The 24,448-nt window shown below is 36.5% G+C and overlaps 1 protein-coding gene across 1 annotated transcript in view; it reads right to left on the bottom strand.

Annotated features, from left to right (window-relative positions):
• Window positions 1–475: 475 nt before the first annotated feature.
• LOC309663215 (uncharacterized protein) overlaps window positions 476–24,448 on the bottom strand; it is a 359,357-nt gene continuing 335,384 nt past the window's right edge. The window contains exon 5 of the mRNA XM_082466839.1: window positions 476–23,200. Coding sequence (XP_082322965.1) covers window positions 23,118–23,200 — 83 coding nt within the window. The 3' untranslated portion in view covers window positions 476–23,117. The remainder of the gene's footprint in view (window positions 23,201–24,448) is intronic.

A 24,448-nucleotide genomic window follows, 5' to 3' on the forward strand; every position in this document is an offset into this window, starting at 1 on the left:
AGTCAAAGTCATTTATGAGGTCACAGGATTTCCTCGGACAGGCCTACCATAATATTCCTACCATGCTCAGGCACTGGCTTGGAATAGCTCATCAGAAATCTAGTTTAGGCACAAACATGGTAATGGATTTCAGAATGCAATAGTTTGGAACGTTGCTCAATGATGTTTGCTGTGGTCAGAGATCTGAGAGGCATATTCTCATGGCCACAGCATTCATATATTCATTTTTCATACCATTTTGGAAAATCCTTTGAACATTTATATATTTTTTAGGCTTGGGAATCTGGATTCCATGATAGAGGTTATTCTCATTGCCAGATTTTTTAATCTGATTAGTCCAAAAAATGATAGTTGAAAGAATACTTGTGCCCTGAAGATATTTAGTTTATCGTTTATATGTGTTATATGTCTACTGAGAAGAGTTACTTGAAAGTCACGATTTATTTATTTATTTATTTAAAAAATAAACTTATTTATTTATTTATTTTTGGCTGCGTTGGGTCTTCCTTGCTGCGCACGGGCTTTCTCTAGTTGCGGCGAGTGGGGGCTACTCTTCCTTGCGGTGCGCAGGCTTCTTATTGTGCTGGCTTCTCTTGTTGCGGAGCACAGCCTCTAGGCACGTGGGCTTCAGTAGTTGTGGCACACAGGCTCAGTAGTTGTGGCTTCAGGCTAAGAGTGCAGACTCAGTAGTTGTGGCGTACAGGCTTAGCTGGTCCACGGCATGTGGGATCTTCGTGGACCAGGGCTCGAACCCGTGTCCCCTGCTTTGACAGGCGGATTCTTAACCACTGTGTCACCAGGGAAGTCCAGAAAGTCACTATTTAGAGTCAAGGAAAGTATCTGCTTTATTGGATGCTGTTGCAGAACAACAGTTTTCTTGATTATCATTTTTTATTCACATTCTTTTTTGCCCAAAACCATCACTTTAAATTTGTTCTACCTGGAAACAAAGTAAATCTTGAATCTCTTGACAATTACAAAATCCAAAAATCTTTTAAAACTGAATGTATTTGTCAGATTAATGCAAAAATCTTTGGATGGCAAAACCTGACGTGTATTTAATGTGAACCTATTTAGTGTTTTTGTTTATGTCACTTGTAGATATTAATGTTTTGCTACACAAATAGTAATGTGTTTGTGTTAACTTTGCAAATTGTCAACTTGGCTTGACTGACCTATGTTTCCCAGAATTCCCACCAGTGGTTAGGACTCGGCCCTTTCACTGTGTGGGCCCAGGTTTGATCCTTGGTTGGGGAACTAAGATCCCTCATGCTGTGCAGTGCAGCCAAATTAGAAAAAAAAAAAAAAAAAAAAGAAGAAGAGCAGTTTAAAAGAAAAAAATGGATGAGCCACCAAAGGTGTTTCTCCACAGTATTTGAAGGGCAGAAGTGAAGCAGCAGCCGTTTTGTTTTTGTACTCAAGAGGTCAGGACAGAGACTATTTGTTGACTTTCCTCATTGGCCTGTGGCAGCTGCCTGGCCTGAAATTAAATCCACTTTTCCCAGAATCCTCCTTTAGTTTCTCTACTTCTGGGTCACATGTGCATTTATCTATATGATAAAAGATATCAGCTTCTTCTCTAAGATACTGTCTCCATCAAGGATGAAGGCCGTGTGAACTGACTTTGGTTCCAGTCTATTCTCATGGGTTCTTCTTCTGTTTGTGGGTTCCAGCTTATCCTGGCTTTCACCCACGTTACATTCATTTTTAATTCCTAACTGCCTGCCTTGTGAACTTTAAGCACATATAAAATAGGAAAGTATCACACTGTTGAAACAGCTCACAGAATTGTGTGAGGTCAAATCTCTGAAACAAATTCCTGCAAATATGTATGCATTTAAGTAGCAACACAAGTGATTCTATTTCTCTGATTGAACACTGACCAGTACAGAATTTGGTATCAAGAGTGGTTCCAAAGAAACATAATCTTAATTCATTCTATGTTACCTGTAATTGGGTCTCTGATCTTATTAGATTTAAATATATTAATACCTATGTTTTCAATTTTAATTGAATTGAATTTTATTTTTTTCCCCTCTGGTTGTGTAGATTTTTAAAAAAATTTTATTGTCGTATAGTTGATTTAATGTCGTGTTAGTTTCTGCTGCACAGCAAAGTGAATCAGTTATACACATACATATATCCACTCTTTTTTAGATTCTTTTCTCATATAGGTCATTACAGAATATTGAGAAGAGTTCCCTGTGCTATATAGAAGGTCCTTATTAGTTATCTATTTTATATATAGTAGTGTGTATATGTCAGTTTTAATTTCAGAAGGGACATTTATAGTCCACAATATGCAGAGGCAAAACAGTTCTGTAAATTATCATTTGTAGATATTGTGAAAATAAATAAAGGTAAACCTCATTTAAAATGGAGTCAGGAAGCCCCTGAAGGGAGAGCTCTCATGCACATACCACTCACTGCAGCCTGCATAACCAGTAGGAAGAAGGAAAATAAGACTTTAACAAGGTCTGTTCGTATAGAATTCTCCGTATAAAGTTTTCTCAGTCTCAACTTCTTAACTTTGATGATAAGAATGTTACTTTTCTTCTGGTACAAGGGAGAACATTTTTCACAAGGGAATTTAATCTCCCGCTTTTAAGAAAAAGAAGGAAATGCCCCAGCAGCATTTCCTGCCCCAGCAGGAACGCACTAACCACCACTTGCAGCCAATAAGAAACTGCTGCAATCTTGAACTCTTGTTCTTCTTCAATGAAATTTCATTCACAACAACCTTCCCTAATTTCCTTCCAAAACCTAATAAAAGTAGACCTTCCCTCTGTCTCTTCAGATTTACCTGACTCACCAGCTTGCCTGTCTTGAATTGCAATTCTCTGCTATTTCTGAATAAATCCATTTTGCTGGTAAAATAATGGGCTACTTTATTTCTGTGGTTGATATTATTTGGTAATCAAAAGTGAGAGCCAAAGAAGACCCCAACAACTCCTAGGCACGTGAGCAAACAAATGCTAGTAACCACAAAGCTCATTGAGCTCAGTGCTTTCTCCCTAATCCTGGAGTGTGAGGGTCTCTCCTGGATCTGAGCTCCACTCTCTTTGCATTTTGAGCTCGCCAGCTTTATTTGGGATCTGTTTTTATGAACCTTCTTGGTAAGTCACTCATTCTGTTCAAAACAGGGAAAAACATGTGATTCCTGGTATTTTAGAACAGTTGCTGGAAAACAGGACCCATCATAATTAAGGTGCTTTAGGGAATCCAAAGGCAAGATAGGATCCACCTAGTCCTTGGACCAGGATCTTGTGCCTTTCTGAAAAAATGGATGAACTTTTGGATAATTTGGAATTATAATGGCCATCCTGGGGAATCTTTATTTTATATAAAATTTATAAGGGGCACCCTTAAAAAAGAGTATCCCAAACCTCTCAGAGACAATGGAATACATTCTTTGATTGGTACACAGAAGCTTCTAAGACAAAATGACTTACAGCATGCAAATAAAAAATCTTTAGTAAAAAACTTTGGCCATCTGAGCAAGTAAACTTAACTTACTGTATCTGCCAGAAACACAATTTGGATGCAACTATTCCTTTGAGTTTTCTACCTGAGACATGGCTAAAGTTATTAAAAACAAAACCTGTAAGATGTATGCGTCTGTCTGTATATTATGTAAGTCTATATGTGTATAAGTATATAATATTTTTCTACCACTAGGTGGCATTGTCAAAATTCATTTGTAAAGAACACTATTTAATTGGCCTAAAGAAACATTAAGTGTTTATATAAATCAAGTATACTCAGAAACATAGAAACTAACCCAAATGTTTTTTTGAGTTCATATGATCTGAGGTAATCTTTGAGAAATAAAAGTTAGCTTAAATTTGTTGGTTTAATGAAAAAGGCATGTCTTCAGAGTCATCAATATTGAATATAATGCAAATATACAACTTTTTCTACCTGGGTTTACTGATAAAATTAGGTTGTGCTATTTCTGTCACAGAATTTGTCAACAAGAAAAACAACTTAAGATGATGGTTAACTATTCAATATCTAACCGAAGCATAGTCGCTAAAAACAAGTGTTTTAAAAATTATAAATAAGATAAAAGTTTATACTAAGTTACATTAAATAATGGATATTCATTGAATATCTAAATCATTTCCAGATAGGATGGTATACTGAGATACTGATTGCTAAACATAAATTTGTCTAGTTTTGGCTTTTTAATTTTTGCAGAGACAAGGGCTATTTGGGGCTCTTAATAAACATGTTTTATGCCACATTGAAAAAAGATTATTATGAGGAAGAACATACTTCTAAAAATTTTTTAACGTATTTATAATTTTTCTAATCTACTGCAGGATCCTAATATATGAGAGATAGTTCACAGTTGCCTGCTTCCTAGTTTTCACTGGAAAGCAAAAATTACAAATAATTTAAAAGGTTGAGAAAAGAGCTCAGAATACAAAATATTCCACAAAGAGAAAGTGTCAAAACATATAGAGTAATAAGCGTAAATTAACTCCACATAAACTGTATGTACTGATGATGAAAGAATTCAAAGAAAGCAGCTAGTGCCGCTTTGGAAGATGAGAAACAGTGGAACTCCCATGAAAGCATTTTCCTGTGAGAGGATTTACTATAACTTTTCCTGTGAGAGGATTTACTATAACTTCTTGTTTTTCAAACTGTGTTCACATACTACTGGTTAATTATGATACACATATTACCTGTATTTGTCTATATAAATAAATTGATAATATGTATCTTAAATTTTATCTATAATTTATAAATAGATTTGTTATAGATTTATTTACTATCTATATATAAATAAAAGAGAGCAATTTCATAAGGTGCAAAACAGAATACATACATGGCATACACTAAAAATAGGAAATATATGTCAATTTATTAAACTTTTTTGGTTAGTTTGTGATCTTTTTTTTTTTAACATCTTTATTGGAGTATAATTGCTTTACAATGGTGTGTTATTTTCTGTTTTATAACAAAGTGAATCAGCTATACATATACATATATCCCCATATCTCCTCCCTCTTGCGTCTCCCTCCCACCCTCCCTATCCCACCCCTCTACGTGGTCACAAAGCACTGAGCTGATCTCCCTGTGCTATGTGGCTGCTTCCCCCTACCTATTTTACATTTGGTAGTGTATATATGTCCATGCCACTCTCTCACTTCGTCCCAGCTTACCCTTCCCCCTCCCCATGTCCTCAAGTCCATTCTCTAGTAGGTCTGCGTCTTTATTCCTGTCTTGCCCCTAGGTTCTTCATGACCTTTTTTTTTTTTTTTTTTTAGATTCCATATATATGTGTTAGCATACGGTATTTGTTTTTCTCTTTCTGACTTACTTCACTCTGTATGACAGATTCTAGGTACATCCACTTCACTACAAATAACTCAATTTCATTTCTTTTTATGGCTGAGTAATATTCCATTGTATATATGTGCCACATCTTCTTTATCCATTCATCTGTTGATGGACACTTAGGTTGCTTCCATGTCCTGGCTATTGTAAATAGAGCTGCAATGAACACTGTGGTACATGACTCTTTTTGAATTATGGTTTTCTCTGGGTATATGCCTGGTAGTGGGATTGCCGGGTCGTATGGTAGTTCTATTTTTAGTTTTTTAAGGAACCTCCATACTGTTCTCCATAGTGGCTGTATCAGTTTACATTCCCACCAACAGTGCAAGAGGGTAAACTTTTATTTTTGTTACTTAGATGGTTTTATATATGTAAGTATATATACACATATGTATGTATATACATAATATATACTATGTTTCTTACTAAGGAATGATTCAGCATGATTGAAAGCTACTGCTCTTATACCACAATGAACTGAGCCACAAAATGGTTTGTGCAGCCAGCTGAAAAGGTCAGTTCAAAAACAACCACCCTTTCTGCCCTGTTCAAACTCAGTGATAATTCCTCAAGGTCAGACTGCAATAATTGTTTAATATGCTCATACTTGTTACCTGGTCTTTTCAGATTTGTAGCCAGGCAGCAACCTTTGTATAAAAGAAATTCTCCCATTTCTTATAATTACTTGCAAGGCTGGGAATTCTGGTAGTGGTTTCCCAGATTTATAGATCTGCCATCAATTTGGAAGTTGTCTTCCCATTTTTCAAATCTTTATTCTGTCTACTCAATTTAGAACAACGCTCTTTGGCAGTAATGTGGGGATCCTGTTGCCTCTGTCTGTTCATTCATTCACACTCTATCAGAGCAATGTCAGGATGAAACTGTAGACAGAGGTAAGACAGTGAATCTCATACTGTAATTTCCAAAAGTATATGCTTTATTTTAACTATATTATGTAGAAGGAATTTACATTCATTTAATATAGTGAATAGACAGGTATTCTCTCCTATAAGAGTAAATCTGTAATTATTCTATAACAACTACCTCGCATCATTTCTTTCCTAGATAAGCTTTGTAAGTTTTTGAAATTGAGAAGATAACATTTGAACTAATGAAATTGAAATTGTCAGCAAAGAAAAGGAAGGAAAAAAATGTTAAATACAAACCTGATTTGTAAAAGAGCTAAAAGGTTTTTGTTTTGTTTGTTTGCTTTTACAAAACTACTAGAAATAATAAGGATGAAAGAAAATGACTGTATATGAAAAGTAGGATATGAGTTTTCAGTGAAAGAAGGTATAAATAATGGAGATGCATTTTTGATATGGGAAAAAAAATTTGTCCTAAAATAAAATGATTGCTCCAGAATAAGAAAAGAAAAAAAGATAGGACAAAAGCTAAATGGATATAGAAAGTTGTAGAAGGTTTGTGTAAAAAGAATCCTGGGAAGGGAATTTTATGTATGATCAAGCTGAATAAGATTGAATAAATTGGTTATAAGGGTTTTTAAATTAACCTTTAATATCAATAGTGTACTTAGATAAAACCGGAACTTAATTTTCTTTCATCTGCTAAAGAACAAAGTTTCGTTGGACTATTATTGGTCTGCTCCTGATATAAGAAAATCTTATGAAAGATTTTTCCCTACCTTTATAAGTAATCTGCTTAAAAGCAAAGATTTTATGTTTTACCAACTGTGCCTCACACTGTTTACACAGGTCTTTGATTACTTAAGGAAACTAGTCATCTTGATAATAAAAGAGCTAAGTTTTGCTCTACATTTCTGTGGAGCAACCTTCTATGTTTTCCTGTGAAGTCTTTAATTGTTGTTTTGGTCACCTAGATAACTAAGGATAGTTTCACAATGACTTATGATCCTATTTGACCAGGTGTTTTGAAACCTTTTGGTATTTGACAAATACCTCCCCCCCCAAAAAAATCAAGTTGTAAATGAAGTCTTTTTGACCTCAAACTAACTTTGGGATGTTCCAGAGGGCCTCTGGAACATCTCAAAAGATGTGTTCTCTCTCCTTATAAAAGGAGAGATGTTACACTAATTAGGCTTAATTGATTTGTTAAGTTATGTGGGAAACATTGTCAAATAAGTGATGCTAAACCTTTATTAGATTATATTTGTGTGGACATGTTATTAATATAAGTATTCCAGAATTGTATGAAAGTCCTAGAAATCTGATATGTTCTATTATCACTTGTAATTCTAGTTATTATCTTAAAGTGTTATGTGTCACAGAAATAACCAAATTTCTTCATAAATTGCAATTCTCATCAGATCTTTAACTGTGGCTATTTTAAAGTTATTTGTTCCTTACAGTTATTGTTTTACTCTGATGCTTTTACAAAAGTGTCCTTGCACAAGTGCTTCATCTACAGAGAAATTCATGGAAAGGGCTCTGACAGGTATTCTGGAATAGAGCTTTCTGATAACTTTTCTAATCATACCACTGAACTAGGTAAAAATTTTTGGAACTCTCATGGAGAAACTGATGGCTTCATAAAACTTCCAACAAAAGATTGAAATCAACAAGAATTAGTTACATGGGACTAAATAAACTGAGGAAGATGGTTATAATTCCTTGTATGACTTTTTATTTGAAATTGCTGATTTTTTTAATGTTTTGATTTATCAGATTTAAGAAAGCTTTTTCTCTTAAGCTATCTATGACTTTCAGCAATTTGATAAAATGTACCTTTGTAAACAAATATGAAGCATTTACTTTTTCTCTCTTCCTGATCCCTTCAATATTCAGAAACTGTCAATGAGTATTTTTCTTTTAATGCCAATATAGTTGTTTGCATGAGTTTAATAAGAATCTGTTCTCCTTGAAACAGGAAACAATTGGAAATATTGGCTATATTATCAAATCTTTGACTGGAATGTCATATTTGAGAAAGCTATACATACACTCAGATACGACCAATTTTAAGAAACTGCCTGGAAAAATCACTCTAGTATCTTGCTTACAAGATTCCAGGAAAGTATTCTTTAAAAGAGCTTATGTGGTCACTTACTATTCTTGCTGCATTTGGGTCAATAATCAGGCCAAAATTAATTCAAACAAATTAGTTCTACTCTGATTATCTTTGACAAAAGGAGGAATACTTATGGAGAGAAAAATTGTTTGCACGTTTGTAAATATTAGATTCTTGTCCTGTTAATTGTCTTTAAGGTTTTGTTATACATCTGTAAGCTGAACTAGACCCTAAGCTTTTCGGTTTCCTCAAGTATCTGACTACAGATTCCCAAACTAAACAGTTCCCCATTTTCTCACACCTTTCTGTTTTGGAATCAATAAGAAAAAATGCTGCCCTATATCTCCTTGGAAGGGACTATACAAGGTCCTCCTCACTACCCAGATGGCACCCAAACATCAGAGACTCAAGCCTTAGATACACAGCATATAGCTAAAGAAGGCTCCATCTGATATACAGTCCTATGTGCACTGGGAACCTTCAAATCAAATTTACCGGGAATCGAAGCACATGACCGCTGAATGAGATAGCTTTCTCAATATGACCTTACCAGGCCTGTTTATTTTTTTCCCATGGTTACTTCCTACCCTAGTCTCTCTCCCTCCTTTTCTCGGACAGACAATGCTCTCATTTGCATTTCTCAATCTATTACAAAAGGAGGATACTTATCTAATTGTTGGGTTTGCCACCAGAAACTCCCATCCATTAACAACAGTGGTGACCCTTCAGTCCACCCTGTAATAAATTATTTCACTTGTCTCAAGTGCTTCCTAATTTCACCCAACATCCCCTTGATATCAGCTACAAAGTAAAGCTTTTGAAACCTCCCATCGATCCACCCCATTAAGCCTCCACAGTCCCTTAAATGGGAAATACTAAGGGAATATATGACTCTGAGTTTGCCTCCACAGGGAGAGCCTTTCTCCTTTGGGTCAGAATAAGTGCCAATGAACACATGATCAGAAATCTCTTTTTGACAGCAGGAGAGCTGGACGATTCCAGAGCCAAAGCAGTAGCAGCCCAACAACAATCACTTAATTCATTGGCTAAAGTAGTTTTGGACAATTGTGTAGCCCTTGATTACCTACTTGCTGAACAAGAAGGCATTTATACAATAGCAAATACCACAAGTTGCACACGAATAAATACCTCTGGAGAGGTAAAAATTTAATTACACATGATAAAGAAACAAGCACAATACAAATTGGACTAGTCATGTTAATTTTAACTCTGCTTTGCATAATTATTTTTAAGTTCTGTACCTGTTGCCTGTCTATCCTTTGTAGAAATGACATACTCATTAGATTGATGCTAGCTTCACACTTCCGAGATGATCTCCAATGTTTATGACCTTGAAAGGATATAGACCTTAAATGGGAAACAGCTGAAAGTTCTCCCTCCTGTCCCTCCTTGTTACTAAAATGGTTTCAAATCACAATGCGCTTTCCCTCAGATGGGAGACATGAAAACCAAGAAAGGTCATTCCTGGCACCAAGGGATAAAACCCACTAAATATGTACAACCTAACTCTTGACAAGCAATGCTTTCCAGGAAAAAGCTTGATAAAAAAGGGAAAATGTGAAAATAAATAAAGGAAAACCTCATTTAAAATGGAGTCAGGAAACCCCTGAAGGGAGAGCTCTCATGCACATACCACTCATTTCAGGCTGCATAACCAGCAGGAGGAAGGAAGATAAGAAGAGTTAACACCTATCCTTCTGAAACTACTCCAAAAAATTGCAGAGGAAGGAACACTTCTGAATATATTTTATGAGGCCACCGTCACCCTGATGCCAAAACCAGACACAGATATCTCAAAAAAAAAAAATTACAGGCCAATATCACTGATGAACAGAAATGCACAAATCCTCAACAAAATACTGGCAAACCAAATGCAACAAGACATTAAAAGGCTCATACACTATGATCAAGTGGGATTTATCCCAGGGATGCAAGGATTTTTCAATATCCACAAATCAATCAATGTGATACACCACATTAACAAACTGAAGAATAAAAACTATATGATGATCTCAGTAGAGGCAGAAAAAGCTTTTGATAAAAATTCAACATCCATTTATGATAAAAAAATCTTCAGAGAGTGGGCATAGAGGAAAAATATCCTGACATAATAAAGGTCATATATGACAAACCCATAGCTAACATCATACTCAATGGTGAAAAGCTGAAAACATTTCCTCTAAGATCAGGAACAAGACAAAGTTGCTCAGTCTCACCACTTTTATTCAACATAGTTTTGGAAGACCTAGTCACAGCAATCAGAGGAAAAGAAGAAATAAAAGGAATCTGAATTGGAAAAGAAGTAAAACTGTCACTGTTTGCAGATGCCATGATACTGTACATAGAAAATTCTAAAGATGCTACCAGAAAACTACTAGAGCTCATCAATGAATTCAGTAAAGTTGCTGGATACAAAATTAATATACAGATATCTGTTGCATTTCTATACAATAATAACAAAATATCAGAAAGAGAAATTAAGGAAACAATCCCGTTTACCATAACATCAAAAATAATAAAATATCTAAGAATAAACCTACCTAGGGAGGCAAAAGATCTGTACTCTGAAAATTAAAAGACAATGATGAAAGAAATTGAAGATGACACAAACAGATGGAAAGATATGTCATGTTCTTGGACTGGAAGAGTCAATATTGTTAAAATGACCAAAGTACCCAAGGCAACCTACAGTGCAATCTACAAGGCAATCTACAATGCAATCCCTATCGAATTACCAATGGCATTTTTCACATAGCTAAAACAAAAAAATTGAAAATTTATATGGAAACACAAAAGATCCCGAAGAGTCAAAAAAATCTTGAGAAAGAAGAAGGAAGTTGGAAGAATCAGGCTCCCTGACTTCCAACTATACTACAAAGGTACGGTCATCAAAACAGTGTGGTACTGGCACAAAAACAGACATATAGATCAATGGAACAGGAGAGAAAGCCCACAAATAAAACCATGCACTTACAGTCAATTAATCTATGACAGAGGAGGCAAGAATATACAATGGAGAAAAGACAGTCTCTTCAATAAGTGGTGCTGGGAAAACTGGACAGTGGAATCTAAAATATGACACAAATGAACACATCCACAAAACAGGAACAAACTTGTGAGAACAGACTTGTGATTACCAAGGGGGAGAGGGGTGGGGGAGGGAAGGATTGGGAGTTTGGGATTAGCAGACGCAAACTATTATATATAGGATGGATAAACAACAAGGTCCTACTGTATAGCACGGGAAACTATATCCAATATCCTGTGATAAACTATAATGGAAAAGAATATGAAAAAGAATATATATATGTATAACTGAATCACTTTGCTGTACATCAGAAATTCACACATTGTAAATCAACTATACTTCAATAAAATTTAAAAAATAAAAGATGCCTTCTTCTGTATTTCCTTAGCCCTAGAGTCAAAAGAGATTTTTGCTTTTGAGTGGCAGAACCCTACACGCAATAAAAACAACAATACTGCTGGACAGTCCTGCCCCAAGGTTTCAAAAATTCCCCTACCATCTTTGGGGAAACTTTAGCTAAAGACCTAAAAGAGGTACATCTGGAAGAGGGAGCCCTCCATCAGTATGTAGATGGCATCCTGATCGTCAGCCTTACTAAGGAGGTCTTTGACAAAAATGCTATAACTGCTCTGAAACACCTAGCCCATAAAGGATCTAAGGTGTCCAAGAAAAAGGCTCAAATATCCAGACTTGGGTGACCTACCTAGGCTTCATTCTCACAGAAGGTCAGAGAAGCCTACCCCAGAAAAGAGAAGAAGCCATTTGTAGCTTCACCCCTCCTAAAACTAGAAGACAGCTTAGAGGTTTCTTGGGGATAGCCAGGTTTTGCCATATCTGGATCCCTAAGTATGGTATAATAGCTAGGCCTCTATACGAAAAGTTGAAAAGGAAGGATGATGATCCTTTTGAATGGAATTCAGAAGGCAAAGGGGCTTTTCAAGAATTCAAAAAGCAATTATTTCAGGCCCCTGCCCTGGTCCTCCCAGATTTAGCTAAACCCTTTGACCTTTACATTCATCAGAGAAGGGGAATCGCCCATGGAATATTAGCTCAAAAACTGGGACCTCTTAACTTGGGTGGTGTTTATTTTTCTAAACAGTTAGCTTGAACCACTAAGGGATGGCCTCCTTGCCTACGAGAAGTAGCTGTTACTACAACCCTGCTAAAGGAGGCTGAAAAGTTAATGTTTGGTCAGCCAGTCACTATATGGACTCCCCACCAGGATCGAGTAAGTTCTAAGGGAGCAGAAGGCCATCCCCTGGAAGGTCTATTCAAGTTCAGACTATGCTTATAGACAACCCAGTGGCTACAATAAAAATATGTCACATGATAAATCCTGCCACCCTGCTACCCATGGAAACAGAGCCCCTGAAGCATGACTGTATAGAAACCACAGACATGATCTATTCCAGTTGCCCAAACTAGGAAGTGAGCCTCTCCTGAATGCCAAAGAACAATGGTTCACAGATGGGAGCAGTTTTATGAAGGAAGAAAAAAGGTTGGTGGGATACATGGTGACCTCCCAGACCCAAGTCACAGAGGCAAGAAGCCTAACCCAGGGGACTTCTGCCCAAAAGGCGGAGCTGATAGCCCTCATCTGATCAGAGGTCTCATCTCTGGACCAAGAAAATCTTAAATGTTTACACAGGTTCTCGGTATGCCTATGCCACCTTACACATATACTGGGTTATTTGGAAGAAAAGAGGTATGCTTACTGAAGAGAATAAACAGGTATAACATGGCTTAAGCATGGATTAAGCTTAAGTTTAAGCTCTTAGATGCAGCACAGCAAAAAAAAGGTGGCAGTGATTCATTGTAGGAGTCTCAAAAGGGGGATGCAGAGTTATTAAAGGGAAAAAACAAGGCAGTAGCAACTGCTAAAAAAGTGGCCCTAGAACCAGTCAGTAACTTGTCAACTACCCTCATACCTCGAAGGCCGGATCCATTCAATTATTCCCCAGTCTACACAAAGGAAGAATTAGACAAAGCCCCCAAAGGCCATGGATGGCTAGTTAAGAACATGGGCCATGATTCTTTCCCCAAACTGAAGCTTGTCAAACCATCAGGGAAGCTCATCAAGGAACTCAGTATAGGAGGCAAGCCCTTAACAACTGGTTAGCTGAGGTCATCGTAACTCCTGTCATGAAAAGTATAATTAGTTGCATAGTTGAGACGTGCTTCATCTGCATAATGACCAACTCCAACACCAGACCCCCACCCCCACCCCCTCAGAAGCTCTCAGATAAGGCCCATTCAAACCAGAGGGACATATCCTGGAGAAGGTTGGCAGACAGATTTCACCATCATGCTGAGAGTACCAGTCAATTTCAGGTATCTCTTGGTGCTAGTAGACACATTTTCTGGGTGGACAGAAACATTCCCTGCTAGAACTGAAATGGCAGCTGAAGTGGCTAAGGCATTAAAAGAAGTGGCTAAGCCTTAAAAGAAATAATTTCCAGGTTTGAGCTCCTAGAGTCCCTACAAAATGATAATGGTCCAGCATTTGTGTCTCAAGTGATGAAAGAGATAATGAGTGTCCTGGGAATAAAATGGAACTTTCACTCAGCCTGAAGACCCCAAACATCAGGGAACGTAGGGCGATGCAATGAGATCTTCAAATGGGCCTTAGCCAAGCTATGTTAGGAACTTCAAGAAAATTGGATTAAGTTGCTTCCAATTGTCCTAATCTGCATGCAGTTAGCCCCAAGAGATAAGTTAAATCTAAGTGAATTTGAACTCATGTATGGTAGACCCATTCCCCAAGCCTAAGGGACACCTTAACCCCCTTGAGCCCCCTATACCTCAAGTATGCCTACCAGGTAGGTGAAACCATGAAAGCTCTCATAGAATATGGTAACTTAGTGCTGCCTGCACCCACTGACCTGGTCCAACACCCCTTCTGGCCAGGAGACTGGGTGTACCAAAAAACCTGGAAAACCGGCAGCCCACAGTCAGCTCACTCTTAAGTGGAACGGACCACACTTAGCGATCCTAACCACCCATTCTGCCCTGAAATCGCAGGGGATTATTCCATGGGCACATCACACTCAAGTGAAGGGGGCCCCTCAGCCCCAAACTCCGGAGTGACAACGTGGGGCAATGGACTCCCTTGACTACTCATGTGAACCTCTCTCTGGCCTGAAGCTTCTTTTCCAAAAAACAACAAAAGTGTCACCAGAGATATCAGTCCTTGGCAGTGAGCCTCAACATCAGGGCACACTTTTGCCTACAGGCAAAAGATCTAGATACCCTCATTTTTAAGAAAAATTTGACATATGACCATTATTCTCTTGCTAGTATTTGGGCTATGTGTCTTAAATTGTCTGGTGTCCTTTGTCTCCAAAAGGTTAGACAAATGGTAGTCCCTCAGGGGTAAGAACAGTTAGGGCTGAGGCCTGGTGACAATCAAACATATCTAAAAGTAGCTGGAGAGAAGTTCTGCTTCTCTACCCGAGGTTATGAGGACGCCCCAGATCAGCAAGAAGCAGATACAGAAGACAGACTTCGCTCCCTCAGAGCTCCTCAAGAATGAGGAGCAGGACAAAAGACACAGGAGGGACTTTTCACCAACAAAGCCCATTAAAATTCCTGGGAAATAAAAATAGAATCTGGGTAATAAAATCTAACCTTTTTTTTTTTCCTTTTCCTTTGTGCTTCATCCAGTTTCACTTGCTCATAGGGGGCCACATGCAGAGGCCTCACACCTGGCACCACAGACAGGGTTCCTAGTGTGAAACGACTATGCTGACACGTCAGCTCAGGCCGGGACCTTGTACAAAAGTGCTGAGCACAGCACGGCAATTCAAGATGGCGGTGGCAGGCCACGTCAGAGACGCCGTGCTGGCACCGCCAAGTGGAATGTGAGCAGTGCAGCGGTGCCCATCAGGAGAGAACTCCGCTCCCTCCTCTCCCCTCTGACAAGAACCCTGTAAAGCAGCCTGCTCACAGCCTTTCGGGGAGAGTGTGTCCTCTAGAGCTCAGGCTTGCACCTCTCCACTCTTTGATCAAAGAATAAAGCTTTCCTTCTGAACCAAACTCTTTCTCATTCTATTGGTTCGAAAGACACCAAGCAGGAGGACACTTTTTGGGGCCTGACTCAAAAGGGTTGGTAACAATCGCACTTATTTGCTCTTGCACTTATACCATCACCATGAGCAGAACACGGCTGGGCTAGCAGCCTGATCTCTCCCGGTATGGATGGATCCTCCTCGGAATAAAGACATGTGGAATGAGACATGTGGATGAAAGAGACATCCAGGATCACCCTAGATCAGGTGACCTAAGCCAGCTGTAGGTATGAAAATTATCTTAACCAAAATCATCAGAGCTGCCCAGCTGAGTTCAGACTAGATCAGTAGACTCTCCACCTATCAGCAGAGGCATGAAAAATGACTATTTAATGTTGTATGCCACTGAGATTTTGAGGTGATTTGTTATAAAGCAAAAGCTAATGAATTCAGCAACATTTAATGACCAAAATTAGTGGAGTAACATCTACAGCATTCTCATGGGAATAAAGAAATTAATATCCAAGCTATTTGTCTTTTACATAAAATCACTACAGACAAATTACTTGAACATGCAATATCAAAGAGAATATTGTTAATATGGGACTTCTAAGAAAAGACAAAAGGAGTATTTCTTGTCATTCAAGTAAAACTTTGGAAATTTTAGCAAAATAAATGCCACAGGTTATTTAATACATATAATTAAAGATCCTAGGTTCTTTGTTAGTGTTTTAAGGAACCTCCATACTGTTTTCCACAGTAGTTGTATCAATTTACATTCCCACCAACAGTGCAGGAGGGTTCCTTTTTTACCACACCCTTTCCAGCGTTTATTGTTTCTAGATTTTTTGATAATAGCTATTCTGACCAGTGTGAGGTGATACTTCATTGTAGTTTTGATTTGCATTTCTCTAACAATTAGTGATGTTGAGCATCTTTTCATGTGCCTCTTGTCCATCTGTATGTCTTTCTTGGTGAAATGTCTATTTAGGTCTTCCTCCCACTTTTTAACTGGATTGTTTGTTTTTTTGATATTGAGTACCATGAGCTGTTTGTATATTTTGGAGACTAATCCTTTATCTGTTGTTTCATTTGTAAATATTTTCTCCCATTCTGAGGGTTGTCTTTTTATCTTGTTTATGGTTTCCTTTGCCGTGCAAAAGCTTTTAAGTTCAAGTCCCATTCCAAATGTAAAATAGTTGGCTGGTGGGAAGCAGCAGCATAGCACAGGGAGATCGGCTCAGTGCTTTGCGATGACCTAGAGGGGTGGGATAGGGATGATGGGAGGGGAAGGTTCAAGAGGGAGGGGATATGGGGACATGTGTATGCATATGGCTGATTCGCTTTGTTGTGCAACAGAAACTAACACAGTATTGTGAAGCAATTATACTCCAATAAAGATCTATTTAAAAAAAAAAAGATCTTAGGTTCTAAAACCAAAATGGGATAGGATGAAATAATGAAATGCATACATTACACACTGACAATGTGGAAATGATACGTCTAAAAGAAAGAGGGAGAAAAATATATAGGAAAAAATAAAAATGCTTAATGCATGTCTCATTTATAATAACTGAGTCAAAGCTGACAAAACAAGTAGTAGAAATCTAAACGTATTCAAGAATACAGAAGTAAACTCTAAGAAATATAATACTAGCGGCAAAAATTAGGAGACGAAGCTAATTTTATTTTTCTTGTAGCAAGGATCTGATAGCTACTGTAAATAAAAAGGAAGAAAGTAGATATATAAAATCCTAATTCTAAAGTTATGGAAGACATCTCTCTTGCCCTGTCTCACACTTTCTGAGCCTATATTTTACTCTAATTGTTGCTATGACAACTAGTTTAATGCCGTTGTAACCAGATAGGGCCTTTTCCTCAGTTTTACAACTATTTCTTTCTTTCTGTTCCAGCACTGTCTCTGAAATCTACAGTTGTGTTGTGATTTTTTGTTAAACTAACATTTATTAAGTAGAACCCTGAGGTGGTGGAGGGTGAGCCAAGTTTCAATACAAGGGAAAGTAAAATAGAGAAGGTTATTACTCACAGGTCCTGGAGGAGGTCCATGGCCTCAAAGGACCACACAGAAGGTAAAGGCAGGGTGCTGACAGAGAGCTAGCAGCTGTACCTAAGGCACACATCTTTATTAGGATCCCTAGGTGGAGTGATTTGGAGTTTTCTGACTAAGAGTGAATTGGTTAATTCAAGCCCCAAAGAGTGGGGTTTTGGTAAGCTCAGTGGGGGTCTTTTTTTTTTTTTTTAAGTATCTGTTGGGTGTTTTCAAGAACGTTCAGAAAGGAACATTGACAGTTACTTGTGTTTTAATTCACATTCATGTTTTAAACTTAAACTAGATATTCTTGTAGATCTTTTTATCTCAAATCTATTTTGTGAGTGAGGGTCTTCTTTAAGGGGTGCACAAGAGGAAGGAGTCAGAAGGCAGGAGAGACTGTTTATCACCAGGTGTGCTGTGGAACTCACATCAGGAATTTACATTTACTTATGGCTCTGCCAACTGTTATCTAGGGAATGTGGGAAGGTCCCACATTCCCATTCAAGGCCCCTGCATTACTCTTGGCCACACAGAGTGGATGCCAAGGCAACAATATTATAGAGTAGTTTAACTAAACTCTCAACAGGTTGGGACTCCTGAGAAGTCACAGGACTCTCACTCATTGAAAATCTGGAAGTGTTCAGAGGTTAACAGTTAGCACACCCGGAAGCAACTGCCTGACCAGTAGGGTTTGAGTGCTACTAGATGTATCTTCAGAACACCCTGGAGGAATTGAGCATCACTGCCCATAGCTGTGTGTATTCTTCCCGTCACTCCTTGTTTCACTCTTCCCAAACCCCCACTCTTGTTCCCTAGGATCAATTTCCAAAACAAACCTGCATGGGAAGCCCTTGTTTTATATGCCAATTTCTGATGGGAATCTAGGCTTAAAAAAATCAAAAGATAAGCACTAAAACAAATATATAAATATGAAAATTTTGTGATTATATAGGGAAAAATGTGACAGTTGCTGTTTATGCTACTGTGGTTTGTTACCTACTTTTGTAATTGAAGGAAATGCTAAATTTAAGATCAAGGTTAAGAAAAACTAAAAATATTTTACTCCCATCCAATTTCATGGACTCACTGAATTCCATCTGTGGAACTCTAAGTTAAAAACTCCTGGTATAATAACTATTTGATTTTCATAACAAACCAACTCATGAGTTGATATAAACTTTAATACTATTAAAGAACTTAACATTGCTCACTCTAAGGCAATTTTTATTATGTAGGTAATTTTTAAAGGACTCTGGTTCATCTTTTTAATAACATTGATCATATATACAAAGTGCATCTATGTATTTTCTTAAGTATATACGACTTTAAAATTTACATAGGACAGGTTTTGCTGTTCATTATTTACAGAGGGAGGAAAAGGCAGCAAATGAATTCAACACTTGTCTAAAATGACTTGTCTAATAAGTGCAGGAAGCTGGCATAGACCCAGGTTAGCAGAAGAATTCCTTGCCATAGGTGGGTACAGCACGCTATGGCATTTTCATATCTGGTATAATATCCTAGATAACCCACTTAACTATATATACTCTTTGAACCTTATTTACAAATTGAAGATGATATAGTCCTTTTACAAAATCATGTTGTAAAGATTAAATGAAAAAAAATCATTTATCAGAGTGTTTTTATTTATGAAAGACTTCTGACAGTATAGAGGTGGTCACTGTTTTAAAGAAAATATTTTATTGGTGAGATGAGAAACCTTTACATGAAGCAAATGGAGAACTGGAATTTGTATAGACACTGAATGTGAAAAATGTGAATAGCTCATTAAATAGCTAGTCATAGTCAAGTCTAGACAAAGGAAACTATCTCCACCTTCTCCCCAAAGAACTAAAGTAGCCTAGAGAATGTCCTTACTGGAGAGGGTAGATAATCCCTGCTCCAAATAAAGAGAGGAATGGGAAAAATGGGCTGACAATGCAGGCTGAGTTCCCCCACATTCACCAGTCAGAAAAGTTGTTCCTTCTCCTCTAAAAAAGATGCCCTGAATGGAATACTCTTCAAGTTAGGAAAATGCAGAATTGGGGAATAAGCACGCCATCTATTAAAAAACGGGAATTTTCAAGTCACTTCACATATGTAAGAATCAGATCAGCATTACAAAGTGAAGTAAAACATACTAATATATATTAAATAGCCGAATGAAACAGGAAATGAGACACAAGAGAAAGAATTGGTAGAACATTAGTATCATAAACCAAGATCAAAGCAAAACTCAAGTTCATTATTTCAATCCAGTCATGGGTAGAAGAGGAAGATAGGGAGGACTTAAAGAAAGAGGTAAACTTGACATACAGAGGACATATAAACTATTAGTGTGATGGTGAGTTCCTAAATGATGATAAAATAAATGTCCTGATGGAATAGTAATTTCACTGTAGTCTGAGCAGGGCAGTGATTTTAGCATGCAAGAGAAATTAGAAAACATAGAATCTGGACAATGCAGTTAATGAACTAGGAATTTATACATGAGATTACAAATGTCACAAACCCAACCTCTGATAGTTTACAACACAAGAGCCAGATCAGATAAACAGCAAAGTCGAGTTGATTCAGAGTCAGTGAAGTATAAAGAAAGGCTCCTTTCCAAGAGCCAGAATTTTGACCATATTTTTGTAGAGCTAGGGTTTTGTTTAAGAGTTAAATTGGTATCCTTTGTAAGATAGGGCAAGGAGAAGAAAACAAGCATCTTTGACACTAAATAACACATTTATATTTTAAAATCAAAGAACTTCAGGTTTGGAAATGTCTTTAAAGGGCATATTCAATTCTTGCATTATGCAGGACTGACTCCAAGTTAAAAGAAAATCATTGTGAATTGAAGTCTAGAGAAGGCATGAAATGACTTCTTAAAAATAAAAACCTTCGGCTACATTAAAATAGCTTTTGAGTTATTTTTATATCCTGACTTAGCCAAAGAACTTCCAACATCAATAAATATAAAGGACTCAGGTTGCCATCTAACATTTTTACCAATTGAATATGCAATGATAAATTTCCTTTTGATAAAAAGTTAAGATACTTTCTTAGATATGCTCCATTCTTCATAAGGTATAACTTACTAATCATTTAAATAGAGCAACATTCCCATCAATCCATGTCATTTTAAAAAATGAATTATGTCAGCTGCTCTCAGTAAAAGGGACATTTTACTCAAATTTGTGTTTTTATATATAGGCAAAGTAAAATGAACAAGCCTCAATTATATCTATGCAATCCATTTTCCTTAAAGTGGAGGATTATGAAGGAAATGAATGTCTAGTCATATAATATCTTTTATGTTCTGTATTCAGAACAGTAGAACAAAGACTTAATAACATTATAATGGTTGATTAATTGCAATTATTTGATATTTTCATACAAGCACTATTCAAAAGCAGAGTATAAAGAAAAGCTGGAATTTCTTGGGTTATTATGTTATTCATTGTGATATAATAAATATTGATAATAAATGTGTTCTTTGTCCCTAGTTCCTGACACAGAGCTTCAAAATCCCTTGGAATTTCCTAAGTGATAGGAGTTCTTTTGTTTTTCATAATGAGCCCCTTGAGATCATACTTGAATTTATGCTAAGAGATGACTCATGGTGAAACTTAGTTTCAATAGTTTTGAGGGAAAGGTTGGCCATGCCAGAAAGACCAAGCACTTCATTAGAGGGTTGAAACTTTCACTTTTATTCCTCAAACTGTAAATACGGAAGTGGGACTAGAGATTAAGTTCAATCACATGGTCAATGATTTCATCAATCATTTCTAATTAATGAAACCCAAATAAAATCTCTGAATACTGAAGCTCAGTAGGTTCTGGGTTGCTGAACACATTGATGTGCTGGGAGGGTGGCATACCTGGATGCTACAAGCAGAGGGGATGGGAGTTCTGCACCACCTTCCTCCCTTGAGACCTTGCCTTACTGATTTCTTCCATTCGGGTGTTCCTGAGTGTATCCTTTATAATAAAACTATAGTCATAAGTGTAGCACTTTTAGTGAATTTTTCTAGTAAATTTTATCACCTGAAGCAGGGTCATGGGAACCCAAGAATTTGTAGTCTAAAGTAAGTGTAGTCTTGTTGGATGCTTTGCCATTTAACTTGTAGGACCTGACACTAACTCTGAGGTATTTAGTGTCAGAACTGAATTGACTTGCAGGACACTCAATTGATGCAAAGAATTGGTGGCAGTATGTATTTATTAATGTTAGATCATATACCAATATTTTATTGTTGGCAAACAAATATATCTTTGTAGGCATGCCAGCACTTAACAATTAATTTTATGAAAATAAAATTGCAGGTGAAGAAATTAACTCTGTACTTGGCATATTATAAGAACACAAAAATAATGACATTTTTATGGGTTGGAGGAAAGTCCAAAGACCTCACATGAAAGAGCATAAAATGGTCTCAATAGGATACATAAGAAAAAAAAAAAAGCACAGCTAGTGTACGAGGGAGACACAATGTTAATGGCTTCCATGCATTGTTTTACATGCATAGCTTTATATTAGAATCACCTAGGGAATTTTAGAAATACTGCTTCAAAGGATGCACTGAAAATCAAATACATTGATTCCATGAGAATGAGGACTAAACATGTTTAAAATGTCCCCTAGTGATAATTCTAAAAATTCAAACTTGAAAATAACTGTTCTAGAGGCAAAATGTATATCCTATAAAAATCAAGAATTATACTTCATCAATCATCTATCTAAAATACTGGATGAAAGAAGATTATTATATAAACCAAATATTGAAGAAAAACAACTTTGAACATAAGTTTCTATAATAAATCTTATGTTAAACTGGATACATACTTTCTTTAAAGTGCACAAGACTCAAATACATTATCTCATAGAAACATGCTCTGAAAAAAATTGCAAAAAGTACTTCAGCTGAAGTAAAATTAATCTAGGAGGAAGACATTATATGGGAAGCAAGATTAATAAAGATTTTTAGATTTACTTTTATCTAAATTGACAGAACACATATTTAAGCTTAAGATAATTCTTAGATTGGATTTCAAAAAGCATTCAACAATGTGTTGTTTGGAAGTGACACAAAGCAAAAGGAAAAAAAATTAAGCTTAAAAAGATGTATACAGAGATATAAGGCAAATGTGGAGCAGATACCCCAAGAGGGCAATTTCATATCAGATAAAATATAACTCAAGATTAAGAATAACATAGAAGATTAAAAACAAATAGCTAAAAGAATAATTTAGTAAGAATATATTACATTTATAACATAGTCTTGATATCTGTAAGACAAAATTTGTTAGAAATACAGAAATTAATTATCCTAAAATAGTGGTTTCATCATAATTATCTTGAGAACTGATAGATGTAACTGATCAGAATAATCAAGGTGTTAAAAATGTGACTAAAAGAATAAAAATAAAAGAACTGTTTTTTTAATATGATACGTACTATGTACTGCCTTGGACACATAGATTATTAACATTGACATTAAAAATAAAAACATTGTATAAGAAACACAAAGTCTCAATAAATCCCACAAAATCATTATAATCAATGATTACAAAGAAACTGAACTCATAAGCAGAAACATAATAGCTTGCAATATATGTTAATGTATAGATATGCTAGTGTCATGTTTTTAAATAACTCATAGCTTATACAGGACAGCAAGAGAAATTATAAAATATTTAAAACAAAAAATATTAAAAGTAATAAATTCCAAATTTCCAGACTGAATCCAAAGGGGTCATTGAAGAATACTGAGAGAGAGAAAGGGAGGGAGAGAGAGAGAGAGAGAAATTGATTTTAATGCTTTCATGAGAAAAGGAAGAATGAAAATAAAGGCAGTAATAGTGCACATTAAAAAAAACTTAAAAAGATTAGTATATCATATTCAAATAAATAAGAAGAAATGAAATAGGAGAATAATTTAAAAAATAAAAAATGATTATGTGATAAAACATTTTTTCTTTAAAATCTAATAAATCTTTGGCAAGACTGATAATGAAAAAAAGAAGAAATAATCATGTATCAGAGTTGCCTTTTTTGTTTGTTTTTGCAAGGATGAGAAATTAACAATGAATGAATTAAGTATAAAATATACATTGAAAAATATGGGAGAGTTCACAGAATTTACTTAAAGCACAAAAGAACAAGACTTAGAAATGAACGGGATAGAAGAGTCTAGATAGCAGGCAGGCCCACAGATTCGATTCTGCTGCTGTCAACACTAAACCCAAACAGCTACAGCTGGTACCACTGGTGCCAGTCCAAGATACTGGCACAACTGCTAAAGCCCTAACAGTTTGCCCCTCAAATTAATCACTTGGAGAATGAATCCTTTGCTTAATTTACTTCCTTGGCTTTCTGGCTCCTTATTCATAACCTACAATTAATGCTATTGATTGGATGAGGCTTCACTAGGTCAGGTTCACATGAAGGAGGGGCAAGCAAGACTGAAAATGAAGTACCTGGAATTTTCAATATCAGTAGTAAATGAAAGAGGTTCTGCTTCCCACCTTATCAAAAAATAGTTTTTCCCTAAACCTCACGTCTACGCTTCATTATCTAACAGAAAATATGTTTCCCAACAAAATATATTCAAAATTTCCTTACTTTCAGTATCTAGAAACAAATCTCGTATTTTTAGGTAAAGGAAAGTCCTTTTCCCATTCTGTCGTGATTTCAAGTGGATTATCTGTAAACAGTAGCCATGTGATATTGTGATTTATAATAAGACATACATATTTGGTCTTTGTTCCCTTTTCTGGCACAAAGCTCCTATATCCCTTATAATTTCCTGAGCACTGAGAGAGACAAAGGTATCTTTTGTTATGTTAATGAGGTGACTAAATGTTGGGGGCTGGTTGCCAGGAGAACCAAGCACATGATTAGAAACTTGGAACTTTCAGTCCCGCCCCCCGACCTCTGGGGAGGAGAGGGAAGAAGACAGGGAGATTGAATCAATCTCCAATGGTCGATGATTTAATCTATCATGCAAATATAAT

Source organism: Balaenoptera physalus (assembly GCF_965194825.1).
Source record: "Balaenoptera physalus genome assembly, chromosome: 6".
Taxonomy (NCBI): Eukaryota; Metazoa; Chordata; class Mammalia; order Artiodactyla; family Balaenopteridae; genus Balaenoptera; species Balaenoptera physalus.